Below are 23071 nucleotides of genomic sequence, written 5' to 3'. Positions count from 1 at the left end.
AAATCACAATAATGACAGCGCTGCACTCACTCAGTCCATCGGATGCTTCTCCTTGGAGGCAGCAAGGGCTGGTTTCGGGACTGTGTGCCCGTGGGGTTCGCACGACAGACTGACTGTGCTGTTCGTTCTCTTTGCACAGTGGAGGTGTTTGAGTCAGACACAGCCAGTAGTTCATTCCTGCCAAGCAGTAGTTATGGGGAAGAGACAGACGGAGTGGCAACACCAGCAAGACCAAGGACTACTGAGGATCTTTTTGCAGCCATTCACAGGTACTGTAAAACTGCCCTTCCTGGACTGTCGGGTCCGGTAGGTCTCTCAGAAATAAATTTAATATTGTTTATTGAGCACCCAATTACAACTGTCATGGCTTTAACAGAAAGCACATATTTATCAACTTTCTACTAAGGCTATATGTGAAAAAGATGAGGAAAAGAACTTGCATTTTATTGTTTTATAAATGTATTTAATCCATTCTGAACTAAACCCAACCAGATTAAATAGATGTAGATTATATTATGAATACCTTGCCCTTTAAAGTATCAATTTACATCTAGTATTTACTGTACTGTTCTCAATCTGCCATATTAACTCTACTGTTGCTTTTTCTGTGTATCTTTTTGTTTTCATTCTCGTTCTTCTCCATCTCTTTTTACTCTCTCCGCTGCTTATATGGTGCAGTTTGGGACAGAGGCTCAACGCTAATGCTTCATGGCAAGCGTGGCTGAAACTGGCAAGTAACACAACATGTCAGTCATATGGCAAAACATATGGCAAACGCTGGATTATAGTTTGCCATAATCCAGCCTGAGGTCGGGTATTTTGTGTCAAACTGGTTCATGAATGAAATGTGCACTACTGGCTCTATTATTAATGGCATTATTCATTTCCCTTGATAACAAAATCATCCCGAATGGCAGCTAGATTCATGCCCTGTTCACGTTAGGTGCTCAGAAGGAAGAACACTCCAGAAAGCCCCAAGGGCAGCGCGCCCGAAGGCAGAGCCCGGGCCGCGGGCTCCCTCCGAGCCGCGCTCCGCTCCGGGCCGGGCCGGGCCGGGCCGGGCGTGCCGCCAGCGCCATCGCGTGGCTGCGCCGCGCTCTGCAAGCGGAGCGGCCGCCTCCCTCCCTGCCAGGGGCTGCGGGTGATCCCGGTGTTCCCTCAGCCTGCACATCGGGAAGAGACCGGCTGGGAGGCTGCGGCATTTTGGATGCAAATACTATTTTTTTTTTTCAAATTTTGATAAATACAAGTCTTTTCCAGACACTACAAAAACTACATATATATGATACTGACTTTTTATAATTTACTATTACTCCTTAGGACTTGGCCTGTATGAGCCATTCTGAAAATGGTCTGTTGCATTCATGTTGCATGGCGCTCTCTAGAACTGTGTCAAATCTGGTTTTAGAATGAGGTATTCTGGCCAGCAGCCATTCTCCTTTATGTATGCAGATAGAGAGTGGATTTCTGTGTATATGCAGATATCTGTAATTCATGAGTTTGTGGGGAAATGGACAATGGAACTGGATGTGACGTACTTAGAACTGCTTGACATGCTTTTTTTATTATGCCCTTGCTTTTGCTGGCTTTGGACTTGAACCACTTTCTTCCTTGGTTGCTAATTAATAAAAAAAGGTTTTGGTTTTCCCCCACTGTTTCTAAGAGATACTACTTCAGTAATTGGCATTCTTGAATATATAATTTGGAGCAAGATAAGAAATTTAGTGGTATTTGCATTAAGGACAGAAAGAACAGTCTGAAGTTTTAAGTCATAGTTTTGTTTGAACATATACCCTGTCTGTGTCTGAAAAGCCACCAAAACCAAATTTGGCTCTTAATTTCAAGTTTCTTCCATAATTCATACATACTGAGAAAAGCTGGCTAGGTGCTGACAGCAAACTGACTGCTCTGCACTGCATTCACAGTCTTACCAGATCACTCCAAGCTAGGATAACAGTCTTTCCGTGCAGATCTTTGCAACTGAATTTTTTTTTTCCAATTTAATTTGGGGTTCGGTAACAGTACAACCCCAGCACTGCAGTGTTTAAAGATATCCATGGGCAGCCAAAACCCTAATGAAGGAAAATCTTTTCCCTGTAACAAATGCACACAAGTGTTCACGTACAGACTCGCAGAGCATCCAAGCACCCAAGTCATCTGCTGCCTACAGCACTAACACACAGTTAAATCTAGATGAGGTTCCTGCATTGGCTGCTCCTGAAGTCATCATTATATCTCTTTGCTGTCTTCTGTGTCCATTCATTCTCAGGCTGAATGGACATTGGCATTACATTCTTGTTCCAGAAAGACAGGTGGAGGCAGCAGCAGCTGCTGAAAATAACAGCTGGAACAGCTGGCGTGGGGGCATCACAAGTGAGCTATGCATAAACTTAGGGAGAGGCAGGATCACTCCAAAGTCTTGGCACAGCCTATAGCAATGTCTGTTGCTGCCACCTACTCAGCTGATGGATCCTGCTTCTTTGTTTTCAGAGGTTTTTAAATTATCAATAGGCTGTGATGCATGGACACTATGGAGCTTGCCTTGGCAAAATCTCAAGGCGTTTAAGAAAGTAAAGCTAAAGATCACATTAAGTAGACATCTGTTTTACAAGGGGAATGGTCTGGATTGAACATATGCTTGATAAAAATTAATATGGAGTTTTATAGGATGATAATTTTATATCTCTGAGAAGTCTGTTGACTTGTTTTAAACTTCTGCCAAAATACCATATTTAAAATTAGGCCTTATACAATCCTTTTTAATTAATTCTTGCTCAGTCAGCAAAGAAATGAAGCAGCTGTACTACAGCTACCAGGCATGTACATTTCTTTAAGATTTCTAGAAATGTGAAAATGAGGCAGTAAAAGTCCAGTTTCCACATACTCCCAGTTCCATGGTTATCTCTTTAATTTTGTGTGTGTGTTGTCCCTGCACTTCACATCTAAATAGACAAACACTCCGCTCCTTCATTTGGAAAGATTACTTTCTTGTCAGGAAGTTGGTCTCTCCTTCATTTAGTTGAAAGTTGCAATGACAGAGCACCAACATAACTGTGAATTTTGTCTTTGCATATTGAGAGGAGCTTGGAAAAGTTTGTTCTCTATTTATTTAATATTTGGATTAGGGAAGGGTTTTATAAATAATTTAATTTAGAATTGTTACATGTGGCTTCCTTTTCAGCAGCAGTGCTTTGCTGTGTCCTTTTTTCTGAAGGAAAGTGCATTAAACTACGCCTCTAATTTTCCAGAGAGTGTCAAATCATAAAATGAAACTAAACAACCCATATACTCTAGATGACATATTTTGAATCAAGTCCCCAAATTAACAGAAAAACAGCATGGAGTGTAAATCTTTATAGCACATTAGTCTGAGCAGTTGAATACTGACTTCAGAAAACCCGATTCACTAAATTTACTGAAGTGTTTTGAACATCAATATTGCCAGTTTTAGTAGTTTCATTGTTCCAGATTTGCAGAAAAAGAGTAATAAACTTGTCTTATACCTCCAATACCTGCATTAGTGCCTGTACAGTTCTGGTGGTGTTCTTACTCATGCTTTAGATTTAGATCACTTCTCCCTTTTCCCTGTCTCTGCTTTAGCCTAAATTCATTGTCATCCCTCTAAACTTGAGTTTAATTAGAGGAGGTAAGAATTTTTATTTCTGTGTCATCCTCTTTTTTTGTGTGTGTGTTTCAAACTCAGATCCAAAAGGAAAGTCCTTGGCCGTAAAGATTCTGAAGACGACCGTACCCGCAACCATTCTCCGTCGCCCCCCGTAACTCCCACTGGTGCTTCCCCAAATGTAGCTACCCTCAAACAAGCCGGATCTATCCAGAGAAGCGTTCGCAAGAGCAGCACCAGCAATGACAACTTCAAAGCCCTGCTGCTGAAGAAGGGGAGTCGCTGTGACACCAGTTCCCGTATGTCCGCGGCAGAGATGTTGAAGAACACGGACCCGCGGTTCCACCGGACAAAGACAGACCCTCCCCCTGACCTTCCCGACAGCTCTGCCAGCTGCTCCCCCAGCAAGAGCAAACGGGCCCAGGAAGAGTGGGCCAGGAGTGAGGGCCTGATGCCCAGGAGCATGTCCTTCTCTGGCACAAGGTACGGCCGGTCACGGACACCCCCGTCTGCTGCCAGCAGCAAGTACAACGTCCGCAACCGCATCCAGAGCAGCCCCATGACTGTCATTAGTGAAGGAGATGGGGAAGTGGTGGAACAGTCCGAGGGCAGGGTCCGGAGGACTTTGGAAGAGCAGCAGGAGGGGCAGCTTGATCTGTTTAACAGTGATGAAATGGACATGAATGACTTCCCTTATGCTGAGGAGGCAGGCTGCAAGGAGACCTTGGATCCAGCCCATGTAGACTTAATGACTCAACCAGGTGCTTCAAGGAAGTATTTAAACTCTTCAGCTGAAGAAAGTTAAAAGACAGTGTGACAAAAGGCTTTGGATATTAGTCTAGAAAATCACAGGGACTAGATTCCAGAAGAAAGCCCAGACCAGGACAAGGTTACTTTGCTGAGCATTTATTCCACAAACTGCATGTGTATGTTTAAATGCTAAAGCGACGATGGTTCTGCATGGTTGGGTTGGGGTGGGGAGCACTTGCTTTGAATGAGTGGTCTGTGGCTTGAAGAACGCTAACAGTTGAATTTTTTGTGTAAAGCCTTAGAAGTCCTCTTGTGGGGTGGGTTGGGGTGGGGAACTTTCCTCAGAGTCTGTAGGGGTGTGTGAAGTTTTTCTTTTTCTTGAGACTGCAATTGTGCAAGCAAAATTTAGGAATAAGCCTGAAAAGGGAAGGCTCCTGTGGTACAAGCTGGACGTTTGGTTCAAAAGCATTGTAGTGATGTGTTTTGTAGTGCATTTGTTAAGCAGAGGGAGGCACAATGAGGCACATTCACCTCTGAGAGAAGGTAGCAGGGTTGGTGCTGGGATTACATGGCTCCTTAGTGGGGTATGGCCCAGCGTTTGATGAAGTGTGTCCTGCTCGAGCAATGAGCTCACCAGGTTATGGATTGGTCCAGGGTACTGTACTTGTAATTCTTTTTCCTGAGGGAAAATGAGCTGTGTAGTTAAGGTGGAAAAGGGAGCTGATTTTATAACACACTACTAGCTGCTGTGCAGCCACACACCTTCACTTGGTGAAACACACATTTCCAGGTGAATTGCTTCCTTGACTGGAGTATTCACTTAGAGAACTAGAACAGCTGGATGTGTGTGGAGGGTGCAAGCAGACATGAGGAAAGTGGGAGATGAATGAGGCAGTGTACTGCCAGAATTTGGAAGGGTTACTGTCATGGTTTATTCCCCAATTTAGTGTTCCCACCAAAACACTCCAAACCATGTACCCACTCACTCACTCCCCTCTCCTCTTACCTCTTCGGGTGGCTGGGGAGGAGAATTGGAGGCATAAAAGGTGAAGGTTGGGGGCTGATAAAAGAAAAAATTACTGGAAACAGCAATGAAGTGAGAAAATGGACAGTAACAGCAACAATGCTTAGAGTGCACATGAAAGAGATGAATGGCTCACAGGTGACTGCTCACCACACAGATCCCAGGAATGTGTGACCTGCTGCCCCTCTTCTTGTTCCCAGCAGTGTTGTGAGGTGGTGTAGAATAACCTCTGTCCTGGCCACAGCCCCTCCTGGCTGCTGCAAAAGATGAACCCTGTCCTGGCCGGAACCAGGACAGTTGTGTTTCTGAATCAGAAAGAGAAATTTGACTTGCACTACAAAGCTGTAGGTGGAGCCCATCTTTCAAACTGAAACTTGGGAATTGTGTTTTGCCGGAAATCTGTCTTTCATTTGTTAAAATGGGGAGACTATTACTTTTCATCACTTGAAATACAGATACTTGCTAACTTTTGGTTACCAAAGAATAAGTTACGGTTACTTTCCTTTTTGATTTGCCTGCAGTATTGCTCTTCTTTTTTAACATTAATAATTTAGTGAGGTTCGTTTTTATTGTATATTTTACAGATAATAAGAACATTTAACGGTTTTCCAATTGTAAAGAAGACCATTAATTAAAACTGAAATATTGGCTGGAGTTTTTGGTTCTTGGTAGGAATGAAGCTTTTAATTTTTAATAAGAATTTTGCATCATTTGATGGCATGCGCAGTTTTTGTATTGTTTGTAAATATTGAAAGTTGTTAAAATATCTTTTGATCTCCTTACCGTAGAATTTTTACATTTTTAGATTGCTTTTAAGAAGAAAAAGCACTCTTTGTAGATTATTTATTTTAGAGAAATACGCTTGTAATCTCTTTCTTCAATCCTTTACTTGTTAGTTATGTAAATTTCAGGGGCCTTCGTTTTAACTCTTCCCTTCACAAGAGGGGAATAGTGCTGAAAATGCTGTGACTTTGCTTCAATAAAGTAAAAGCCTGCCAGTTGCCATATTGTCTTTTGAGTCGATTAAAATCTCCTTCAAAAGATGTGTCCCACAGCGTATGGCAACCCACTGAATGCCATCATTCATGCATCCAGCTACTAATTTCCAGTTTTCATTGCAAAATTTACTAATTCACTTTAGGCACAACTAAAGTGTACTCACACATCCATCCCATTTTGGTATCTCAGTTCTGAGACTAAAAAATTTAAATAATCCTGAGCTTTTTCCAGTGTCTTGTGAGGGTTTCTCCTACTTCTGTCCTACTCGCAACCTGTCCCAGAAAACTAAAATTCTTGGAGAACCAGATTATAAGCAGAGTGAGTGAGAAGTGAAATGGACAAGTTGAGTCTAGCAGCACTCAGTGGAACAAGGGTGGTATTAACTGGTGTGCAGCAAACTTTCTACCATTTTCATATGATACTGAAAGAACCATTGGATTTTTAAAACTAAAATAAAACCTAATTGGATAAAGATTGTTTCAGATATTGTTAATATTGAACCACATTCTGTTACAAAGAGGTAGCAGTGGCAGAATGTTTTGCACTAAACATCATGCCTTTGTTGCTTTGGTCTGTCTTGCTCAGCTGATCTCATGAAACATGAAAGGACCAAGTCCTTTCCACAGCAGGTACTGTCCCTTAGAAAGCCATGTTAATGCTAGCCAGTCCTCATGCCACCATCCTGACAGGATAGTGTGTAATAAGTAATACTCAGGCTTCGTTTTATTGTTTACAGATGGGAAAATCATCTAAGTGAAAAATGGATGTACTGGGCAAAATTGTAGCTCTGATGCCTGCAGCTTCTGCAGCCGTTTGCAGCCTTTTGCATCAAGTGCCTGTAGGGGTGAGCACAGCCAGCTCCTTCCCTGGTGATGGCCAGCTGATGCTGCCAGTTGTTTTTGTGGGCTGTGTGGGCAGCTCTTAGGAAAAGCCTGGCTTAAATGCATGATGTCAGTGCAGGTAGATGAGATTAAACTTGAATGTAGCACAGGCTGACTTTTGCCTCTGGCCACAGGTAGCCTTGATGCTCCTCTAAAACCCACATCAGGAGAGCTTTGGCTAAAGCTCATGTTTTGGCTAACATTCAGAAGGCAGTGTTTATGCACCCTGCTGATGTTGCTGCAAGACTGCATTTTATGCAGTGCAAAGTGTAGTGAAATACCTTAAGTGTGCTGAAATATGTTTAATGGTGCCTATACGATTTACTTGCTTTCTGACAGAGGTGTTGCCATGTCGTGAAATACCTTAAGTGTGCTGAAATATGTTTAATGGTGCTTATATGATTTACTTTGGAAGCTGATGTAACTTTCTGACAGAGGTGTTGCCATGTAATCTCCCCACAGGCAGAACTGGGTAATTATTTTGTCACGCTTACAACTTCAAAGTTACTTTCTTAGACAATAATGCTCCTCCATAGGGAGGTTTTGCAGTTGAGGTTTTATTGGTCTACAGCTGTAGATTAAATTTAGCAAACCTCTTCTAAAGATGTCCAGAGCAGGAGACGAGGGCACATATGCAAACTTGGTTGTGCTGAAGAAAAATAGCAGACTTGTCATCCTGATGCTTAATGCATCATACTGTCACAGGGCTTGTTTGGAGCTGGTCTACACTTTGCCTTTAAAACAAGAATCTTTATTGAAGCTAGAGGTGAGATTAATTTCTGGTTTCCATTTTACTGGGAATGGTTTTCAGCTTCAGTCTTTTTCTAAATTCTGCCCTATATGAACTCATTTCATGTTGTGTTCCTTTATGCCCAAAGTTCTGCTGTCAGGTGCTGGCAGCCCCAATAGCCCTGTGAATCAGAGCCCTCCAGCCCTCTGTTAATACATTCACAAGGCCCTGGGGCATTCACCAGCCTTCACTGCTGTTTGTACACTGGAAAGGAGAACTTATTACCTTAATTGAAATGATGGGGGTTATGCAAGGCGCAATAGCTTGGTGAGAGGAGGTTTGGAAGGCTACTGGATATCAGTTAAAAGATTTGGATAAGAAGTGATGAAGACAGGATTTTGAGAAACCAGGACTGGGACACTGGTTCTGCATAAGGCTCAGCCTGAAAGAAGGCACTGGCAGAAAAGGTGAAGCAAGGAGATTACTGAGAAGTACAATGAATGCACAGATTAAGGTATGGGGTGGGCAGGCTAGTGCAGATTGTAGATGATAAAGAAGTTACAGCAAGTACAGAAGAGAGAAGAAGGCAAAGGAGCAATGGAATAGCCACAGCAAGGAGGAAGAAAAGTTGTAGCCTGTGTGTTTCATCCTAAATCAAAGGGTGTAGAAGGCTGAAGTCAGTCAAACATGAGGGGGAAAAAACCCAAAACCCCAAACAATTTAGAAGAGGAAAATGAGCAAAATTTGGCTTAGAGAAGCAGTAATAGGCTGGAGTGAGGACTGCTGGAGGAGACCTCAGGCAGCAGTGGGTAGGTGGCTCAAGCACAGCTCTTGGGAGGCTTCTATAGAACCACCGTGCCTGAAGTCTGGAAAGAATAAAGGGGATTAGGAAGATCAAAGCTCAGACTGATCTTGTCTAATTTCTACCAACAACTCTGCATCCAGTGCTTCCGATGTACTGGGTGCAGGTCTCCAGACACTTGCATTGGGGTAACTTGCTAAACCTTCAGTCATTTCCTGAAGCAAAGAGAGGCCACTCACGCAGGGATGAATGTGTTAATACTACTGCAAGCAAATTGATCTTGTTAGATATTCTTTGGATACCACAAAGTGCTGGAAAAGTCATTTATAGCAGCAGCCACTGTTGAAACAAAGCCGTTGCCACAGTACGTTTGAGTGATTCAAAACGATGCATTGTTTGCTTTTCTAGGAGAGAATTAAAAGGGAGTTCTGTGGTAAAACAAAGAAATGTTACATAACTTACAGTGGCAATGAGGAATCATTTTATCTGTTTTATTTAAAATAACTTCAGTACTCACAAAAGGGAGCACAGTAGCTTTATAATGCCCTTGGTAGCTTTCTGAGTTTCCCCCTTACACTTAATTTGCTGAATAACTTTTGGAAGTTATTTGTTACATGGTTAAGACTAGAAAAATCTTTGGGCAAAATTGATAATTTTCTTGGTTCTAAAGGGGTGTTATCAACTTAAATCAGAGTACAGCATTAAAATCTTGCAACTAAGTGCTGGATTGTGACTGTGGCTATACTGGTGTGAATTAATAAACACTCAACAGAGTAAAATATAGATATGTTTGATAAAGATGTGCTGTGTCATATATTATCCTGAAAAACTGGGTAAAAGCCTTGAGAGTGCTTCCCTAGCAGAACGTTGAGTACATTTTATGTTGCAAATTCAGCTCTTTGCAGGTGGGTTCTTTCACATAATGTGCAGCCAACCTTTTAAGGGCCAATCAATGCTTCCCCAACGATGCTAATGGAAAATGTCATTGATTTTTTGTAGGAAATTGTCTGTTAATAGTGAATCCAAATGCATGTGTATAAGCATATGGAGAAGTATATAGAGAAGAAAGTCCAGTCCCAGTGTAGCTGAGTTGCTTCTGTCTGTAGTACACTGCTCTATTTGTGCATCAACCTTCAGTATAAAACCAGAATTGTTAGCTACTGAAGGAAAAAAAGAAAATTTGTCAGGACACATAAGGTAGCAGAAGTTTCTGCATTTTCACTACCTCTAGGAAAAAAAAAAGTAAAAATTTAAGTTGTGTGTTTAGATGGTAAAAACTAATTTGTGAGGAAAAAAATATTTAAATTATGAAATCAAAAACAAGCCCAAAACAAAACAAAAATCTCCAGAAAACCAAAAAGTTCTAAAGCACCACAAGATTATATCCTGGAAACAAGAAATACAAGAAACTAAATGAGCTATCTGAAGTGGAATGTTGTTCATGTGCATCTTGGTAGCACACTAATGTTTTCTTTTTTAAAAGTTAAGTATCTATTCAATGTATTTTTTCCAGAAGAACTACTGTAGGCTATTTCCAGCAGTCTCTTCACACTGGGTTGCAGAAAATGGAACATAAATTCCTGCCTTTGGGAGTTAAATTTGAGGGAAACCCCTGATTTCTAGTTCAGTTTAAAACAGGAAAAGAGCATTACAAGGACACAAGAATTCAGTGCCCAGTGCAGCGTCACCAGCTGAGAAGTAAGAGATGGTCCTTAGTAAGAGGTGGTCCCATCCTTTTGGCCTTAATCAGGGTGTTGTAATGTGCTGCCTGGAAATGGTGATTTGCAAATTGCTGTGCCAACTGGGAGCTGCAGTGTAGTCCAAAGGACTTAAAAAGCAAAGGCCAGGTTTGTGTAGTCAGTACAGCAGACACAGACTGAGGAATGATAATGATTTTAATGTATTTACGTTTTTATAGAGCCCTGATGCAAAACAAAAGTACATTTCAGAAAGGAGATCCAAGGGAAAATGGGTGCACAGGGAGCACGTGGCTGTGAGCAGAGGTCATGCAGAGTTGCACTGAAGTCCAGGTTTGAGTCTAAGGTAGCTTGAGTCCATTTGCCAGCCATGGATAGACAGTATCAAACCACTGGTGATCCCAAATGAGGCTGGCATGTTCCCATACACAGCACACTTACATCTTTCAGGGCAAAGATCAACCAAACTCAAAATCCACAGAAAGGTCTGTTGTGATGTGATATGCAGGGGAAAAAGTGTATGTACCTCAATGTAGTATTCAAGAGACAGCCCTTTATTTATTCCAACACAGAACATTGAACCTGATTTTTCCATTTACTCATGCATTTTCTTGCAAAATTTGTCAGAATTTAAGATTGTGGCATGTGGAAACATGGAAAGTAGTTGATAGGTTATTTCTGAATTAAAAAAAAACCACAAGCACTACTCCGGTTTTAGACTGTTAAGCACAACCCAAGGCAAACAAGGTGTGTAACATAAAAGATTTTTTTTGAAGTGCAGTTTTGAAGTCCAGGACTGACTACAACAAATTAGTCATCAAATTCATGGGATGAATTTCTTGCATGATGTGACAATCTCATGTGGAGCCATGTTGGATTTTGGGAACTAAGAATCTAAAAAATTCCTTTCTGTGCCACAAACTTGCTCCCTCAAATGATTACCAGGGCCTGGGAAATTGTGACTTCCTTGAACTGAAAGTCCATGTTAGAAATTATCTAGAAATTATTGCTGAGAAAAGAGAGAAGAAAGTGTCTTGACAATAAACTGAAATGCCTTTCTCAAGTCATTCTGGTTGTTGTTCTTGTTTGTTGGACTTTTCCTTCTTTGGATAAACCAGATCTCATGTCATCTATTAATTCTTGTAGAGTGCCTCAGCAGTACTCTTTCAACAGGTATTTCCTCATCCTCCTTCAAACATCTTGCTAGCATCAAGCTGTGATACTGCTATGTCTTTTGGAAGGCCTGCCGAGAATAATAAATATGAAGGGAATCTTAGCTTGATTGTGCTTTATGCCCTAGTCTGTAGACCACAGACTTCCCAACATTCATCTGTCTGGGAAAATGCCATCAGGAGCATCAGCTCCTGCTTCTGTGCCAGTCCATGTGCCAGCGTGACAGCACAGGGGCCTCCAGCCTTGTTGGCTCTTCAGCTGGTACAGACAGCCAAAACCTTTTTGCTAAACTCTGGATCCAGAGAAGAGTTTCCTACTCCCACCTTCTCCAACGTGACCTGCCAAACCTTTGACATGCCTCTTGGCACGCCTGCTTCCCTTAATCCCAGCTCCAGGTGCCCTCTCTGCATTCTGCTCCAGCAGAGCTCCAGAGACTGACACTGACCTCCGGGCTCTTGGTCGGTGTCCCACGTCACAGCCAGCTCCCACAATGAGCTCAGCTCTGTCCTCAGCCACTGCAGCTCCTCCTCTCAGCCGTGGAAGGGCAGCAGGCAGCCGTGGCACGGCTCCAGCAGTCCCACTGCTCCAGGCTCTGGTGGTGTGCGCTCACGGTGACGGGTGTCTCTGCCCTCAGCACCCAACACCGAGCTGGGGTTTGTGCCCACGGGGTGGGGGCCTCTCCCACCGTCTCTTAGCCTACACCTTGCAGGAGTGCTGCCTACAGGCTGCTTTACTGGGCTCTCCTCACCTCCCAATGTTTGGGTTTCCTAAATGCCCATGAACATAGAGAGGTGGCCCTTAGGACACAAGGCAGCGAATATTTAACAACTTTTCAATGAACACACCAACAAGATAAACTGGTAAGACAACTGGCTGCACATCTTCATCTGCATTTCTTAAGAGCCTAATGTCCTGAGAGACTGCCTCAAAAGTAGAATTCCATCAAATAGGGCCTAATTGGGAACACCGGATATTAATCTTAAGTTTTACCTGGTAGTCTTCAATTCCACTTTTTAGCAGCCTGTAAGTCTGAGAAGATACTGGAATGTGGGATTCAGTTTGTTCCCTTCACATTTGCAAACTGTTCAAGTCCCTCCCTCCCCTCCCTAGCTCCTGCTGGCACAATGTTTTTATTGTGATATGAACAACCAACGTGGGATAATAGCAGAAGACTGGTGAGGAGGATTATAAACACGCTGAAGTGACTTGCAGCTGGGGTGTAGAAAAACACATACATCATACTAATTGTTGTTTAGCCTTGTGTGTTTGACAAGTAGAACATCTGTGTTTAGATAACATAAGCCTGTGAGAGACTTAGAGGCACCCTATCTCACATGCTTGAGATTCCTGCTCTGCTTCAGGAAAGATCAAAGCACAGTGGTCAAATACCTGTGTGAACCCCTGATAAACAGGCAAGGACAGCAGGTTTGGTCATCCTCTAGCATGGACTAAGCCCTGTGGTGCCTGTGTCCCACCTGTGTGCCTCTGCCTGGGTGCTGCTTTGGGGATCCCCTGGTTGGTGAGGTAAGGGAAATAAATCTTTGTGGGTTTGTGGTTCTGTGTCCTGCCTGTGCTGACTCACACAACCAAGTAGGGAAAATATGCCATTACAGAAAGTAATACATAACCTGATGGGATACAATCTACATAAATTTGGCCTTGGTCAGATAAAAAAAAAAGAAAAATGTGAGGTTTTTGTGTGAGAATTACCCCAGTGAATGCCTATCGTAGGAGGGTAATGACTGTTGCTATACTACAGGCTAGTTCAGACCAGGTTTTGTCTCTAGGCAGCACATGATTTAGTTGATGAAAGTGAGAAATTGGTTCCCTAATGCAGGAGAGAAGGTACTTTATCCAAGTTTATTATTCTGGAGATTCCCTTTGGATTATAGGGACGCAAACCATTTGATAGCACCACACAAATTAATCCACACCTGGCAGACCACACATTTCTCCTCTTTCTCCAGCAAAGATATCCAATTCCAAGAGATTAATTCCATTATTCTGGTGTTTGAGTGGCATTAAGAGAAGACTGCAGAGGTGGGTGCAGATTGGCTGTGCACCAGGCTCATTGGGGCACCATCAATATTGTCATTCCTTCAGAAGATCAGGTGAGTAAAAACAGCTCAATGGCACATAGAAACTCAGGCAGATCAGCTAAAGAGTGTGGCATTCAAGAAAGCATCTGTCTCAGTGGCTTGTTCAAAGTTTGTGTTTGCTCCTTTAATTCTGCAAATAAATCTAACCTAACTTCATTGTTCTGCTGTAGTTCTGAGGGCAGCAACGTACAAACACATTTTTCTGTACATTTTTGACTTGTTGGATTCTCTGCTGCATCACAGAAGGCCCACTACAATAACATTTTCACCTTATTTATGGAGCCTTTCTTCTACGTGGGTTTTCTCAGCGTCTTACAAAAGATGAGTACTACAGTCCTTCCCACAGTGAGGGCACTGTGTAGTCACTTTCACTGAAATTGAGTTGCCATGAAACTGAAAGAAACTTAGTACTTTTGAAATTACCTCCTGTGTATACTTTACTCTGATTTCATACAGATTTCACAGAGAGACCATGGCAGGGTGGAAAAGCCAGTAAGAGATCTGACTCAGACCATGCAGCATAATCACATTACATTGGTGTTCTGAGGAAACCTTACTACCCAACACACTGCTGTTGAGTTACACATCTTGTTGATTTACAAGATTTATTGATTTTTTTTTCTGTGACCTAGAACAGAAGTAATTCCCTCAGCTGGAAGTATCCTTGCCTTCATAATATCATATCAGGAAAAATTTGTTGTTCATGGAGCTATATTAAAGCTGAAGACAGCCTGTGTACAGAATAGAAAGCAGCTATTTAAATCCTCTCAAAATTATTGTAATAAAATATATAGGTCAAATGTTCAAGTTGCTTTAAACACTATAGAAACTGTCCTAGCACTTTTTTTATTATTTGATATAAATTGCATTTAATCTGAAATTATAACTTTCCAAGTGGTGTGAGCAGTGGAACAGAGGATGCACAACTTCCAGGCCTCTTCAAGAGGAAGCAATTGGAAAGTAGAAGGAGCTTGTAAAATGCTTCTGGTGAACAGGGTGTGCCTTCAAAGCCTTTTCATTCCATTCTTGTCCTTAAGCTGCCTGCTGTAAGGACTGCTACTTCTCATTATCTTCTGTGCCCTTGATTGAACCAGCAGCTAGATTAAGGGTGCCCTGACTGGCAGATGTATGGAGGCTCTGGGTTAAAACTGGGCAGCAGGAGATGTTATGTTTGCCAATTACCTCTGTCTGCAGGGCTCCAAATCCACAACTTAACCTCCTTCTGGGTTGCTGCAATTTTGTGTTTAGTGAATTAAGGTAATCTGTGCTGATGGATCCTTGTGGCTGCATAATTCAGCAGGTACTTGGTTACCCAATCTAGGAAATGGGTGGGATGTCCAGGCTCTTCCCTCGGTGTTGGAAAAAGCACTCCTGATCCTCCTGTGTATACTTTACTCACCTTTTGCCATCTCTAAGGCTTTGTCCCTTCTCAGACTGTTACCTTGCCAGGGTTTCTGCCAGCCACAGACCCCCCTGAGGAAGGTGTGCAGGTGGGGGACACAGGAGCCAACACTGATGGGGCTGGGAGGGCATCTGTCCCCTCTGTGCAGAGTGCCTAGGGAAGGAAACTGAGACAACAATGAGCAAGTGCTGGTCTGCTCTGAGCAGAGCATCTGGTATTAAATATTTACAACTGTGCTGATTTGCCAGCCACTTAATGGCTCGGTAGAGAGCTGTTGGACTGTCACTGGGGACTCTGGATGAAGCTGCCACTTGGTCCAGCGCTACTGTGTTGTGTCCCTGGTGCTCCTGGGTGGCTTTGGCAGTTCTCTCTCATTTCCAGAAACTTGGAGGATGCAGGAGAACATCTCCTGACAGCCTCCATCAGGAGCCCTGGTGCCATTTGGAGCAGCTGATCCCATGCCAGCCCATGGAGCCAGTCATTATTTAGCCCTGGCAGCTGTTCTGCTGCTTTGGGCAGGCATGAGCAGAAAGGGACCTTTGCTGTGTAGCTGTCACAAACTGGGAGCAAGGCTGCTGGGAGCTAATGACTGAGATTTGGCAATATGTATTTTGCCAAAATTTATGGTTCAAAACAGTGTTAGCTGGAAAAATACCGATTGGAGTAGTCTGTGTTGTTCGGTACTATTGTGGTAATCTGTGAGAAGTACTAAATAAAGGTGTGCAACTTTAAAAAGGGCTGGTACAGCACTGGGAACAAGGAACCAGGCGAACAGGAATGGCTGGAAACTCTCTAGTGCTCATCAGCAGTGAAATCCAACCTCCCTCAGAGTAGCTGTTGGATGTGCTGGTGCCCAGTTTCACCAAACACACCGAGTCCTGGAATAACTGGGAATTTAATCTTGCTGTCTGTTAAACATGATGGCAAGCTGCCTGATGGAGAGAAGGCCTTGCCAAGCTCCCCTCTTCTGGTAGCTGGGAGTGGTGCCCAGCATAACTTGGGTCAGGGAAGCAGGTTGTCATTATCATGAAAATTTATTTTCAGCTCTTGAAAAATCAGTATAATCACTCTAAATGCAAGCCATTCTGGAAATATTCGTTGTCTTTTAACAAAAGTAGAAAATGGTATTTATTAGAAGTTAATGCATGTAGTGTAAATATTTCCTGGCACTCAGTCGCAGCTAAAACAGAAAATCTGTTCATAAATGAAACTGGACAAACCAAAGTCATAAATGCCTCCAACAACTCCGTGGTTAGCTGGTGACTGAAGTGGGCATTTGGAAGGGGTCCAGATAACTGTGAAAATGTATAGGAGGTGATAATCTTTTGAAGTGATGTTAGCTAAAGAGAGAGCTGTTCATGTGGGGCTCTCAGATAGGGTATCTGGGCATGCTTCATTGCTTACAGTTTACCTTGCCTGCTCTCCCCACAACTTCTATTTACATTATTTAAAATAAGATATGCATAAGCCAGATGAAGAATAATAGATTAAAAAATAAGCCCTCTGACTTACAGGATGATCTGCAAAGCATAAAATGCAATATCAAGCAGTAGTTATTTCCTTGTGCTCTAGTTTATGTTAGGTCATGTTTTTAGATAAAGGAAGAAGAATTTACTTTGTGTCTCTTGTATAGTCTGCTATAATAACTGGCACACTGGTCTAGATGTTACCCAGTGTGTTTTCTTGCTACTTTTGTAAAAAAAAATATATGCTCTAAGGGTCAAATAACTTGATTATTTTATTTTGTTTCCAGTAGAGGTCTTACTGGGCAGGTTGAGATGGCTCAACTGGGCAGATTGAGATGGCTCAGCCTTTCCTTCTTACAGGTGGGAATGGTGGCACTGGGGCTGCTGGAGAGGTGCACAGAAGCAAGGAGAGGTGCAGGACCTCGTGGTGCAGCCTGGCACCACTGGGCCCATTGATGCCAGCACCTCAGGTGCCACCAGTCCTGCATCAGGGACACCATGCTCCTCTGCCATGCAGCACTGTGCTTTTTCTGCAGGTGATGATTTCTGGTAATGCTGGGGAAAGCAATCACTGTGAAAGCCTCAGAATTGTGCTAGACAGGACTGTACTTGTGTGGCTTCTTCTGTCTCTGAAATAATGTCCTCTGCCTGCTTTGATCTTCCTGATGCAGCCAAACACTGAAGGGTTGTGCTAATGGATCTGCTTTTTTTTTTCTTTCCTTTCATTGCATGACAGCAGCATTTTTTAGTTCCTGATGACCACAATGTTTTGCTGCTAGAAACCACTAGAAATCAGTCTTTTATAGAAATATTTAGGTTCTTCATCATTAACAGAAATGAAAAAGGGTGTGTTGCTAAGATAGGATTTATAAACAAGCTAATTCCCATCAAATTTATTATTTTTTTCTAAAACATAGGTGTACAGGTGTAAGGTGAAGAACCTGAGGCCATATTAACATCTGAGAGTTGTCAACTGTGAGTTTTCCAAACTGGAAGAAAAAGTGAGAGAAAAAGTGCCACAGAAGTGAAGCACATGCTCAGTTTTCAGTGGTGCTCATTAAATTATTTGGTGTGTTGTTGGTACACAAGCAGGGAAATGTGTTTGTAGAAATATGTTTGAATTTGCTTGGTTTACCTGCAGTGGAAACAGACTTTGTGCAAAGCATTTTATAATCACAAACAGATACTCCAGATTACTAGTGGAACATAACACATGACATTCTTTTGAATTCTACAGCCATGGATCAGTCTGTGGAGGTAGTTTTCCTTTCTGTGTCGTCTTTTAGATAATTGGCAGAATATTAAAATTAAGCCAAAGAAGAGAGAAGTGAAAAATAGGAAGCCAGAGAAGAGAAAGCAATTATGTGAGAGGCTTATTTCTGGATGGGCAATTCTCTTACCTTTTTTCATCCTGATTTGTGATCTTTTCCATATTCCTTTCCTTTTAGGGTACTTGATGGGGTAGGGCAGGAAGAGTATGGCTTTGCTTCCTATGCTTTGTGCTTGGAAGGCCACTAAAGGAATTCAGTTCATTAGTGTTCAAAGAACTAAAAAAACCCCATGCATTCAGTTCTCTTAGTTTGAACCTGAGGGAAAAAACAAAACAAGAAGCCAAAACACTATAAAATAAAAGATAGACCTATGAAGGTGCTTGACATGACTGGAGAGGATTGCCTGTCCACGCTCTCTTGCTTTAAAGTATTTATTTTTGTCACAGATGGAGATGTGACAAAAAGATGGAGATGAAAAGTTCTAAGGTAAGCATTCAAGAAAAAAAAACCCACAAGAATAAGCATTCAAGAATAAAATAATGCTGACATTCTAGGGACGAATTAATATAAAAGGGGCTGGATAAGATAATATGATATTAATGGCACAACTTGTTTGAAAGGATGTTCGTAGTGAGGTAGGGGTTGGCCTTTTCTCCCAGGTAAAAAGTGACAAGAAGAGAGGAAAAATTGCACCAGGGAAGTTTTAAATTGGATAGTTGGAAAACTTTGTTCACTAGAAGTTATCAAGCATTGAAACAAGCTAACAGGAAAGTGGCTGTGTCACCAACCCTGGAACTGTTCAAAAAGTATGCAGCTGTGCCATTTACATGGTTTAGCAGTGAACACGGCAATGCTGGGCTGGAAGCTGGACTTGGTGAGCTTTGAGGCCTTTTCCAACCTCAGTGATTCTATGATTTGTTTCTATGAAATTCTGAGTCCTGAGCAGTTTTGATTGCTGCTTCTTCCTTAAACTTAATTTCTGACAGTAAGCTCTCATAGACATGATATTCTTGTGAATAATCAGAAGTAAAACTACTGATGGAGCCAAACTCACAGACAAGTTTGATTATTTCATACCCTCAACAAACATGAAAGACATTGGCATTTTTCTACCAATTTAGTGAAAAGCTTGTGAAAGTGCAAATGTACATTTTCACTGCTGTCAGCCTAGTCATGTATCCCAGAGTCTTCAATGTGGTTTTGCTGTCTTCATCAACACCCAGGCATCTGCAGCATTGATTTCTTAGCTGTGCCCATCCTTGCTAGCCATGCCACTGAGAATGGCAGGTTGTCTTTATTACAGAGGACACCTTCCTTAGGCTCCACACTCACATGCCTTTCCTGTTCTGCAGAAGACTGTTGTTACATTTCTCTTCGAAGAGAAAAGCAAGGCACAATTCTTCCCAGGAATATTTCTGGGATTCACATTCTCTGAACATCAGAGAAGGAAAATGCAATTCTTACTTCATTTGCTGTGCCTGTGTTGTGCCAGTGTAGAATGCAATATGGAGATTGTTTACTCAAAGTGACAATATTTTGTTCCCTTGACCTATCAAGGCCAGGAGAATGAGTGTGTTTGGACTGTCACGAGATAGTCACAAGAGAATCAGAGACGAGGGCTGCTCTGTGCAGTTGTAAGCAAGAGTGAGCGCATGGCAGATTCAGTCTAGATGCAATGCATATAGTGTAGTATAATAAAGTAATTATTTAGCCTTCTAATAAGCTAGAGTCCTCCTTGTCATTTTCTCTCCCTCACCCACGTCAGAGTCACCTTGATTTACAATAGAAGACCTCATTATCCAAGTGATGAATAGAACTGCTTTGTAATGAAAGTCATGGCATGACATGATTGTTTACTAACTGACTGAAATTAAGAAATTTCATTATTAAAAATTCAAAGCTGTTTCACTTATGACAGTTTTTGAGAGAGGAGTCAGTGAATAATTTATTTGCCATAAGCATTCAGCTTATGCTTATCTGATGTTTTTCTGCAATGTTTGTTCTTGAAAATTTGTGAAAAACCCAACAAACAACCACAGAAAAAAACCTCACCCAAACAAAATTACTCTTCTAACCAGAATAAGACTGCCCACTCACTTCCTCCAGTTTTCACTACTGGAGCATATATAGTTCGTGCCAGTGGAGTCTGTACTTACAGAAGTAGTTGTGTGTCTATTTGGAGGCTTTGCTCCCATAAGAATGCAAGTAAAATCCTTAAAGTATGGATTAAGCAAAGAATTTTATTTTGGGAATAGTTCTTTCTTGACCACTGTGATATTATTGAACTATCACAAAGATATACTGTCAGGGTTTGTTTGGTTTTCTAAGTGTTTTCTACTTCAGTTGGGTTTCTAAATTTCTAGTCAAGATACTTGTTACAGGTGAGGATCTCTCTGAAGTGAAATGTATGCACTGAAATGCTTATCCTGCCTTCCCTAGACCAGAGGTTACTTCTAATGCCAAGAAGTAATGCCAAGCAATGACTATTCTGTTTTGAAAAGCACATTTTATCATCGGCAAGTGCAAACCAATGAGTCAAGAGTTAGCTTTAAGTCCAGCAAAGATCAGGTGCCAGATGCTCCATCTATGCAGAAGCATGCATCAGTTTTATGTGAGATGTTATTTTCTGAGATCCCACAGTGGTTACAAAGAGCTGTGTCATCTTTTCTTCCTTTGGCTAAAATGAGACGGGCAGAATATTCCATTAATAGGAAACTACTGTGGCATTATTGGAGATACACGCTGAATACTTTCACTGGATATCTAGAAGAACTACTTTGTATAAATTACCTGTGTTGTTTTCCATTAAATGTAATTTGATCAAGAATCTGCCATGTGTGCAAGATGTGTGTTTGTCCTGGTCTGCAGAGCAATGGACTCGTGTCAGTGAGAGACTCTGTCAGCTCTCACGGGGAAGACAAGCACAGAGACTGCTCTCTAAGCTTGTGAACCCCCTTAATGAAAGGCCCTGTATTGTTCCATGGTTTCCTACTAAATATAAACAAGGGATAGTGTATACATAATTAATCTCATCAGGCTTCCTTAGTATTTTCATGATAGAAAAATTAATTACAATTACCCTTCACATCAAGGTGAGTTAGTAATTTGTATGTGTACTAGCAGATATAAGATTTAAACAAAAAAAACAAAAAAAAGAGCCTTGTGGCTATAAAGTACAATGCCAATGTCACAGTAATTTCTGGATGCTCATGAAATCTCATAAGAAATTTTCAAAGAAACAGCTGTCTGATTTCATATAATTTGGAAACAAGCATCAAAATTTACTTTGGTGTAACTTTAGGCATAGGAATAGGAAAGGACACAGAGAAGACATCTAATCCATTCTCTGCTCTAACCTTCATCATTCTGGACAGATGTTTGTCTACCTTCTCTGTGTGTCCACTGCTTTTTGTGTCCACTGCACTTTCAGCCTACACTTCACTTTTAAAGATTTCTTTTCTGATTTAATCTTGCTCTGGTTTAAAATCACTAGCACTAGTTCAGATTGATGTAGGCATGAGGGGTCCCTTTTTTACTGTGTTTGTAGTTACCCTTTATGTAATTGAAAACTTAATGTGTCTCCTCAGTTTTTTTGTTTATGGTCCCAATTCCAACATCTTTCTTTTAGATGGGGTGCTCTAAACCTTCACCTTTCAGATTATTGCAGCTAAGATGGGAGATCTGCCCATTGCACTTATGGTTGCTCCTATTGCCAGGCACCAGCTCCTTTCAGGTCATGAGCTCTCAGCTCTGATGCACAGGGTGTTTGCCCAGAGGACCTGAAAGCTGCTCACAACCAGTGGCACTAACATCAGTGACAAGTTGGCTGCTGAGATGCGTGCAGCACAGCCTGATGGGATCAGAGTCTGCTGCACAAGGTGTTTGCCCAGAGGACCTGAAAGCTGCTCACAACCAGTAGCACTAACAGTGACAAGGTGGCTGCTGAGATGCGTGCAGCACAGCCGGATGGGATCAGAAGAGCTTCTAGGCAATGGAGACTTCATTTCAGTGTATTTGCTTGAGAAACATTTTTTTTTTTTAGTGGGCCTTCTCTTTGGGCTGGAGATTTAAGAGTAGAGATGCCGGTTATATTGAAACCTACTAGGGACAATTAACACACAAGATCAGACAAATCTGTGTTGGAATGAGATAAGGGATACCAATTCCAGATGGAATAGAAAGCAGTTTACTAGAAGGAAGAATTTAAGTAATGGCAGTTTTTCTGTTAATATGGATTTGAGCAAGTGTCTGTTTTAAATTGTCTTTAGCAATGCTAACAATCAGAAGCTATTTTTCTTAAGCAGGATTTGAGAGTTGTCCAACAAATACTGCATGAAACACAATTACTCTCTATATTCTTGCAGAGAATAGCAATTTTCATCTAGTTATAGAGGTATATCAGTCTTGGCCACAAGAAATACCAGTCAAAAATTTTCTTAACTGTAACTAAGGTAACAAGGGAGCAGTTTAGAATGATGAGCCCAGAGGCTGAGTATCAGGCCCTACCCAAATGAAGGGTAAGAAGAGATCGTGCTGAAGAACAGCATGACTCATTTCAGAACACAGAGATCTCTTAAGATCTCTTAAGGCAAAATATATTCAACTTGATATGACAAAGTGTGAGTTTTGAAGCATATCCATACAGTTCCCCTGAAGTTAGTGGAATATACAGGCACCAGGGGCAGAAGTGGTTTTCTTTCAACCTCAAACCTTTGCACCTTTCCAATTAGGTATATTGTTTGGGGCTCTTGTATTTTTCCAGCTTTCCTCAAAAACAACTGCATATACCAAATATTAAGGAAGTAAAGAAAATGCGAGGAAGCATTAGAATATGGTACTTTCAAACACATCAGCAAATACCAGGAACTGTTCCCAGTTATGGGAGTTTTCCAAAATATCCGCTTCTTCAGTTTGATGATCCAAGTGGAATGTTAGAAAAAGAATTATCTCAAATTTGTAGTTTAAGAAAATAACCCTGTTTTTCTAAATAAAAAGGCATATTTTTTCCTCATTGTAAGAGAAATGTATGAGCAGGAACATCAGTTTTCATATGGACTATTTGGTTACTGTGATTGTGTCACTGTTGACATAACACAAAATTCAACCACCTTGCAGCTCTAAAGTAGCCTTTCTTCTGGAGTACAGTGAGGATTTT

The 23071-nt window shown here is 41.7% G+C and overlaps 1 protein-coding gene and 1 long non-coding RNA gene across 11 annotated transcripts in view; both read left to right on the top strand.

Annotated features, from left to right (window-relative positions):
• The window catches only part of NHSL1 (NHS like 1), a 176466-nt gene extending 170067 nt beyond the window's left edge, over positions 1–6399 (top strand). For 8 of the 9 annotated variants that reach the window (XM_039707442.1, XM_039707441.1, XM_039707440.1 and 5 more), the window contains 2 exons: positions 140–269; positions 3704–6399. In XM_039707442.1, coding sequence (XP_039563376.1) covers positions 140–269; positions 3704–4427 — 854 coding nt within the window. In that variant the 3' untranslated portion in view covers positions 4428–6399. Of the gene's footprint in view, positions 1–139; positions 270–678; positions 731–3703 lie in introns of all 9 variants that reach the window. The other variant, XM_039707447.1, reaches the window with a different exon arrangement.
• Positions 6400–13103: 6704 nt separating this feature from the next.
• LOC120501275 overlaps positions 13104–23071 on the top strand; it is a 38015-nt gene continuing 28047 nt past the window's right edge. For both annotated transcript variants that reach the window (XR_005627250.1, XR_005627251.1), the window contains exon 1: positions 13104–13202. This is a non-coding gene — a long non-coding RNA (uncharacterized LOC120501275). The remainder of the gene's footprint in view (positions 13203–23071) is intronic.

Source organism: Passer montanus, unplaced genomic scaffold (genome assembly GCF_014805655.1).
Source record: "Passer montanus isolate IOZ18808 unplaced genomic scaffold, ASM1480565v1 scaffold2, whole genome shotgun sequence".
Taxonomy (NCBI): domain Eukaryota; kingdom Metazoa; phylum Chordata; class Aves; order Passeriformes; family Passeridae; genus Passer; species Passer montanus.
This window is presented reverse-complemented; position numbering and strand designations above follow the sequence as displayed.